At 38.7% G+C, this 8,701-nt stretch overlaps 1 protein-coding gene across 1 annotated transcript in view; it reads right to left on the bottom strand.

Annotated features, from left to right (window-relative positions):
• Nucleotides 1-3,540: 3,540 nt before the first annotated feature.
• Nucleotides 3,541-8,701, bottom strand: part of LOC141442151 (luciferin sulfotransferase-like) — a gene marked incomplete in the record, with an annotated part of 6,679 nt that continues 1,518 nt past the window's right edge. Inside the window, 2 exon segments of the mRNA XM_074107057.1 lie at nt 3,541-4,577; nt 5,817-5,970. Of these exon segments, the coding sequence (XP_073963158.1) occupies nt 4,216-4,577; nt 5,817-5,970 (516 nt within the window).

Raw genomic sequence — 8,701 nt, 5'->3', positions numbered from 1 at the left:
TGACTCCACCATCCACAAACACGCGACTAGTAAAAATAGAAACCTACACTGTACATATATTGATTACAAAAAAGCTTTTGATAGCGTACCCCATTCCTGGCTGCTACAAATATTAGAGATATATAAGATAGACCCAAAAATAACTCACTTTCTACGTAATATAATGAATCAATGGAAAACTACTCTTCAATTAAATGCTGGTAATAACACAGTAACAACGCGCACCATCTCCATTAAGAAAGGTATCTATCAAGGCGATTCCTTGAGTCCCATGTGGTTTTGTCTCGCCCTCAACCCCTTATCACATCTACTGAACAACAGCCGAGTTGGATACAACTTCAGGAACACTCCAACAGATACACGTATATCACACCTCATTTATATGGACGACATAAAATTATACGCCAAGACAGACAAAGACATGAAAAATTAATAGAAATCACAGCAACATTCAGCAACGACATCAACATGGAATTTGGCATAGAGAAATGTAAAACACTACACATAGTAAAAGGAAAGATACAACCAGGTAACTATACAATAGACGACAATAACACTATAACAGCAATGGAAACAAATGACCTATACAAATATCTCGGATACAAACAGTTAAAGGGCTTGGACCATACTATAACTAAACATACATTAAGTACTGAGTACAAAAACCGCCTAAATAAAATATGCAAATCGCAATTATCTGGCAAAAATTTAATTAAAGCCATAAACACTTACGCCATCCCCATCCTGACATACTCATTTGGAGTTATAAAATGGTCCAAGACCGATATAGAAGCCATAGAAAGAACTACACGCACAACACTAACAAAACATAACCATTTACACCCTAAATCTGCAATAGAAAGACTGACTATCAAGAGACAGGAAGGAGGTAGGGGCATGATAAACATTAATTATCTCTGGAAAAAACAAATACACAGCTTACAAACATTTTTCACACCAAATCACGTACAAGCAATATACACAATACAATCGTCCAAAATGACCACAACTACACTCCGCTTAACCTACACGAACCACCTGACACGCAAAATATTAACGGCAATGACCCACAAGCAGAACTTATAAATAATTGGAAGAAAAAGGTACTTCATGGACGACATCCTCGTGACTTAGAACAAACACACATAGACACACCTGCATCAAACACATGGCTAAAAATAGGCAGTTTGTTCCCAGAAACTGAAGGTTTCATTATTGCAATTCAGGACCAAATCGTAAATACTAAAAACTACCGAAAATATATAATAAAAGATCCAACACTCACAAACGACAAATGCCGCAGATGTCATAACCAACGGAAACCATACAACACATAACCGGAGCATGCACAACGCTAACACAAACAGACTACACACACAGACACAATCAAATCGCAAACATCATCCATCAAAACCTGGCACACAAACATAAACTTATACAAGACACACACACCCCGTACTACAAATACACACCACAGGTAGTACTTGAGAATACAACACACAAATTATACTACGACGCGCCATACTCACAGATCGTACTATCCACTATAATAGACCTGACATCACATTAATAGATAAAATAAACAAAACTACATACCTCATAGATATCTCAATCCCTAACACACACAATTTACAAAAGACCATCACGGAAAAAATAACAAAATACGCAGACCTAAAAGACGAAGTTGCTAGACTATGGAGACAGGAAAAGTGTACGTAGTTCCAATAGTCCTATCTACAACAGGCGTCATCCCAAACCACCTACACCATAGCTTAAAATTATTAGGCATAAAATCACACGTTTACACAATTTTACAAAAAGCCGCAATACTTAATACATGCAGAATAGTGAGAAAGTTCATGCAACTAGACCCTGAAAATAGCCCTCAGCAATCTTCTTAAAATATATTTATTATAACTCTTGCTACATTTACTTGGTGGATAACCCGTAAATGTAGTTAATACCAGCCTAGAGCTGAGAAAAAGCAATCCTTCGAAAATAATAATAATATATTAATAGTCATAAAAGTTCACTCAGAACAATTTTCTATTTGAGGTACGAGTTTTCTTTAAAGTAGTGACGATAATATTTATTTAATCTTGTTTGTCTTCTAGAGTCATCTAGTATCGAATAGCAGAACTAACACGAGGAGCGTGAGGTGGAATGAACGTAAAAACGCAGCCGACTGTCCCTGGACTAACAGTTTTCAAGCATAACATAGAGATAGATGTCTCTACTGTGGCTATTCTCCACTAAATATAATCGGGCATACAATACATGCATTTTAGTGAAAATACTATTTAAAATTATTTAAAAAAATGAACAATTGGCAACATGCAGATTTTGCAGAAAAAATCGACTCTTGTTCTTTTTTTTGTAGTAATTAATTCAAGCACTAATCGGTACATAAAGGACAATTGCAAATAAAAAAGTTAAACCACGAAAATAAAACGACTGGCTACCTTTTTTTTTATTCGACTGGATGGCAAACGAGCAAGCAAGTGGGTCTCCTGATGGTAAGAGATCACCACCGCCCATAAACATCTGCAACACCAGGGGTATTGCAGACGCGTTGCCAACCTAGAGGCCTAAGATGGGATACCTCACGTGCCAGTAATTTCACCGGCTGTCTTACTCTCCACGCCGAAATACAACAGTACAAGCACTGCTGCTTCACGGCAGTATTAGCGAGTAAGATGGTGGTAGCAATCCGGGCGGACCTTGCACAAGGTCCTACCACCTGCAAAATACCTAGAAGGTAAGTAGCTATTTCCGGCTATGTTTGAGCCTGAGGGCCTTACGGGCCTACTCCGAAATTCAAAACGCGAAGTTCGTATCGTACCGTCCCTCTCGCTCTCGTATGAAATAATATTAGCGTCAGCGGGACGGTATGACACGAACTTCGATTTTCGAATTTCGTAGTACAGTGCAGTACCTAGGTACTGGCCATGGCCATTCAACGCGGAAACGCTACCCTGTCTCCTGGGATCTTTGCCGTCGACTGACATTATGAAAGATATTTTTTTTATTTTGAATGTTTATTACTCGTTTCATTATACCACTTGAACTGTGTTATACTGGTATTATTAGGCTGAAACCGTATTTTTTTTAAATTTCTAAATGCTCATGCATCCTATACAGAAGTGTAGATTAGGTTAGGTTTGTTTTACAACAATTCTAAACAATTAATTGGAGTCAGAGAAAAAAAGAGTTATGACTACTTATCACAAACAAAACATTCTGACATCCATAATAATACTATAGATGCGAAAGTGTGTATGTTTGTGTTTGTGTGTATGTTTGTCCGTCTTTCACGCCGTAACGGAGCGACGGATCGACGTGTTTTTTGACACAGAGATAGTTTATGGGTCCGAGAGTGACATAGGCTAACTTTTATCCCGGAAAATGCACAGCTCCCGAGGGAACAGCGCGCGATAACCGAATACTACGCGGGCGGAGCCGCGGACAAAAGCTAGTTAAACAATAAAATTATGCAAGCCGATATGGATATAATAATAATGTCAAAGTAAATAATAAAAATGAATTTTAAACAAACGTTTATTATCAACCAAGAGAAATACACATAATAATAACATGCAGGATAACAGATCGTTTAATACCTGTAAATTGCACAAAACAACAGGTTTTGCTATTCAACATTTAAACGTTATTATTTCTATAAACCTCTCCAACGATTACCCACACTAAAGGGTTGGATGAGAAAAAAAAAACCCCCACTTTACGTCTATGGGAGGTACCATAACATTTTTTTTTATTGTACCATTTTGTCGGCATAGTTTACAAACATATCTGTGCAAAATTACAGCTTTCTTATAGCATTGATAGTCTCTGAGCAAAGCCGCAGGCGGACGGACAGACAGACTACATGGCGAAACTATAAGGGTTCCGTTTTTGCCATTTTGGCTCCGGAACCCTAAAAAAGTCACGAAAGTGACAAAAAAATTAGGGACACTTTTTTCATCGTCATCGTTCATTGTGACGTTCTAAGGAGGTGGCCTTTGTTCAGCAGTGGACATCTTCCGACTGATGATGATGAAACTGTGCCTATAATGAACAATCGCAGACTTCGATCAGTGGTCTATGGCAATGACAATGTAACGAATAAGTTTCTTCCACAAAAACTCGCCTAAATGTTTTAGATTTCTCCTCACTAGGTTAGAAGAACGCTCATACTGTATACTTAAAGAATCTTGATCATTCGAATCTCAAATCAGTTCCCTCCAAATGCTGCTCAGCCCACTGATCAAATCTCCTCGACAGATCATCAGACATGTAGTTCTTCCAATCACCAATCTCCCCCTTCCTAATAAACCGTAGATTCGTCTGTTCCAAATAGCTCTTCCCGAAAGACTTCTCGAGGATGGCCTCCAGATTCACTGCTCTGTTGCTCTTCATGTTTCTAAAGGACAGATGGTCGCAGAGAGCGTCAACTTGCTCGTCGGTCATGGTCTTGTTGAGAAACTCAGCAGTAGTCCTGATGACGCCCGGGAGGTCATGCTTCATCTCCTCAAATTTGATGAAGAGAACGTTGGGGTCGTTGCGTCTGTTCCAGAAACCTGGAAAAGCAAGCCAGATTGATGAAGGGAGACAAAAGGAGTTCAAGTGGGGCAAAGTTTAGAACCTAGCTTAAGCACACCCGCAAAAATCGCTAAAGAAAAATTGAAATTTCATTGAGTCAAAAGTATTTCTAAATAAATTAATTAATTGTTAATAGTAATAATAATAGCTATAAGTAGTGAGTGGCGTGGCTCTCTACCAAGAGCTTGTAAGTTACGCGGCCCAGTGCGGATTGACTCACACGCATTGAATTGCTTCGCAGGTATGTGAGTTTCCTTATGTTTTCCTAAAGCTCGTAAATTTTCAAATGTAATTCCGACAATGAATTTCGAAAAACTCAGAGGTGCGAGTCGGGGTTGTTAATAGTAATAATAAGTAATCTGAAAGAAGTGAGTGTGTGCGTGATCTGTATGTATTTGTTATTCCGTAAGTAATGCTAAAATGACTGGTTATGTAGATTATTATTATTCCCCTCAATGTTGCGAGGGATGTGTTTTTTATTAACCAACAGAAACGCTTCATTTCCACATCCTCGCACAGCACATCTCTTGGAAACAGCTGAGCGGAGCGAGGCGAGGTAAATGAAGCATTCCTATTGGTTAATGAAAAACATATTCCTCGCAACACATCCTCGCACATCACTGGTGGAAACGCTGCTTAAGGCTTGGGCCAATGTCAGTTGCGATGACAGGGTCGCGGAAGTTTTAAAATAACAAATAGGCTACTTTTTATCCCGATATTCCTACGAGGCCCATGTAAAATCCTAAAATCCCAAAGCTAGAGACATAAGATTTTGCATGAGTATACGTCATACAACTTAAATGAAACGATGTAATTTTTCGGGAATTCCCATCGAATTTTGGTAAAATCCCGGAGTTCAACTTCAACTGCCAGATCTAAAGCCCAGGTTTAGACCTGCAACAAAAATCGTGCTAGTTGCAGTACATTGCGAAGCCGTAAAGCGAACCAGTACAAACTTGTTAATCGAACACCGCAATGTACGCATCTTACAAGATTTTTCTTGGAGGTCTAAACTGGACTTAGGGCCTATTTCACCGCTCGTGAATTTGACAGATAAATGTGATGCCGTCTTCGTCTATTCGGACAAAACAAACAGAGACGGCATCACAGATCTCTGTCACAAAAAATAATCAATTAATGGTGAAATAGGGGTGGTATTACGCGAGCGAGGAAGCAATTAAAGTAACTTTATTAAGTCTCCGTAATTTTTTCCTCACCAAGAATATGGTTCCACACCGGCCCGAAAGGCGCCCGGTCCTTCATGAAGATGTCACAGAAGTCCTCAAATGTCCCTTTGAGGCCGTGCACCAGTGTGAAGTAATGATAGTATGACACCACCAGATCCTTAGGGTTGCGCGACGTGTAGATCACCTGCAGACATATGGAACGTGATACAAAATAATAAAACTAAGGTAGTCAAAATACCATATACGGGACTTATACGCAACGCAACGGGGCAACGTTACAGTTGCCGAAACGTTGAGGTAAATATTACTTGTGTAAAAATAGCGTGATAAGTCCCGTATATGGTATTTTGACTATGAGTGAGAATCACGAAAGTTTAAAACGTTATAAAACTAAGGTAGGTAAAGAACCTATTCACTCATGAAAGAGCGCCCCTCCACAGCTAATTATCAATGTACCGCTACACGAGTCAACCTCGTACTTACACGTTGTCTTAGTCTTTAGTGTGCGTGACTGGCGGTACGCCTTGCGACTGATGACAAATTCGAGCTACGCACACATAGACCTGTCGTACGGATACGTTTACAACTACAATTATAAAATGTGGAGGGGCGCGCCTTCGTAAGTGAACAGATCTGTATAAGTATATACTTAGACAAATTACCGAGAGGGGTTTGAACCCACGATCTGTGTGAGAGGCGCTATAGGTCAAACCACTAGGCCACCGCAGCTACCGAAACTATAGAACACATAATAGTAGATTGCTCAACATGGAACTAAAACAAGCCATAATGACAAGAGATATTTATATGGCTATAGTGCGAGTGGCATTCTAGTTGTTTAGTCGCGCGTTAAGCACTCTACTTTTCACTTTGAATGCGAGGAAAAAAACAATGCAATTTTCTGTTCAAAATTACAATACCTATTACTTTTTAAAAACGTACGCTCAACTAATGGACAGGCCATCTGTTCAAAATTCAAAAAAAAAATGTTGCGGGGATTTTTCTTTTCTTTTATTGTTTATGAAGTGACGTTTTAAATGCTTGCATATTTAACCAACAGTTTAAAAATTTAAAACTATTTTAAAACTAATTGGACTATGCATAATAAAATGAAATTAATCCTTAATGGGAATTGAATAGATTCATATTCGTAATTATTAGTTATGTTTCACGAAACTAAATCGTGTTTTTTTTAAATATTTTTGCACAGTTGGCATTTTGAGGTTATTTCCACACCCTTAAAATCCTCCATTCACAAACACCGTGTTGACTGCTTTGGAGTTTCTAATGTAAATTAAAAAAAAAATATTTGAATCCCTAGACAATAAAAAGGAGCTTTAGTCCCGATATGCAAAGACTAAAGTAACATTTTAAGAGCATGAGAAGTAAAAAAAAAACCTACTTACAAGTAGCGGTGGAACTAGAACTCAGTTCCTTATAAATCCGTGATATGTACGTGCTTTACAATATAAATATTATTATTATACTCATAACACACACTAACCAGAGCAGTTACACTCGTCAAAATTCTTCAATGTGTTAATAGCGATTCAAAGCGCTAACCGTTACGCAAAAATGTTAACAGCTAGTTAAACAGCGGTTTAATACATTAGGAAGAGGAAGACACGCTTCACGCTTAGCACTCTTCGTGCACTATGAGTATAGCGATGTAAAAATTGTAAAATACTGTTGAGCAATACTGGCATTAACGTTTAATTATTAATAAACGTCAATTTCGTTTTTTTCTGCTTTTTTTAAATGGTAGGCAGACCGCCGCCGGCCAGTTGGTCAGATCTGGCATTCGGTTGGTAAACTATCAATATTATCATATCGCAAAACGTGTCTAGTCAAATGATAAAACGAGTCGGTCGAGTTTGCGTGTTCGTTTCGTCAACTCACTGACGCGTAATAGGGATTTTATCAATCGCTAAACAAATCAAATCTAGTATTTTTATCTGATTTTGTCATATTAAACCGAGTTTAGCTCGACATGTTTCGGGCTATTTCGTAGCCCTTCCTCACAGGAGCACGCGACTCGGCGGCTGCCGCAACACGCACACTCCAAGAAGAGGAGTGAGGAGTGAGGAAGGGCTACGAAATAGCCCGAAACATGTCGAGCTAAACTCGGTTTAAGACGTGAGTTATCCGTTATTATATTATTTAATATGAGTGAGTCTCACGGTAGTTTCATGTTCAAAATTGATTTTGTCATTTCACGAAACAGGTTTAGGTTTTTGATCAAGTGACTGATTTTTTCTCGGGAAATGATAAAATGAATTCCCCATTTTAACATCCTGCGTGATTTGATCATGTCCTTACAGATTTGTTCCAATTTCTGATTTGGCCATTTCCCTGTCACATATACTTACACCTATTGATTCTCCTCTCGATACTAAACAAATTACTTTCAACACCTTGTATAGTCAAAATGTCGCGAGTGATATTTAAAATTAGTCTCAATCACGACACTGCGCCACGATATATCTTGGCCCATATGGCAACATTAATACTTATCAGGATTGTAAAACAATTTCAAGGAGAACTTGAAAAAATACGACGTAATGATTGATTGTTTTGTAAACCCCCGTAAGAACCCAGGCCATTTGTAAAATGTAGTTTGGATGATTGATGCATCCAAATATTATATTCTTACCAATTTTCAAGTCCCTGCCATTATATCTAATATCCCATTGAAGAGTTCCGTCCGGCGGAGACGACCAACAAAATTTCATTACCGGCAGACGGTCGGACTGTCGGACTCCGCTAATGTTTTAGTTATGAAGCTACAAGTACCTACCCGGCGGCGGCGTCTAGAATACCCTAGACTAGAAGGACTAATTCTAGAGGGCTGCCGCGCCGTCGGGTCGCACCAATTTTTAAGCAACCAAACCAACTAAAATTTATAAGCAACTAAA

Source organism: Choristoneura fumiferana, chromosome 25 (assembly GCF_025370935.1).
Source record: "Choristoneura fumiferana chromosome 25, NRCan_CFum_1, whole genome shotgun sequence".
Taxonomy (NCBI): Eukaryota; Metazoa; Arthropoda; class Insecta; order Lepidoptera; family Tortricidae; genus Choristoneura; species Choristoneura fumiferana.
This window is presented reverse-complemented; position numbering and strand designations above follow the sequence as displayed.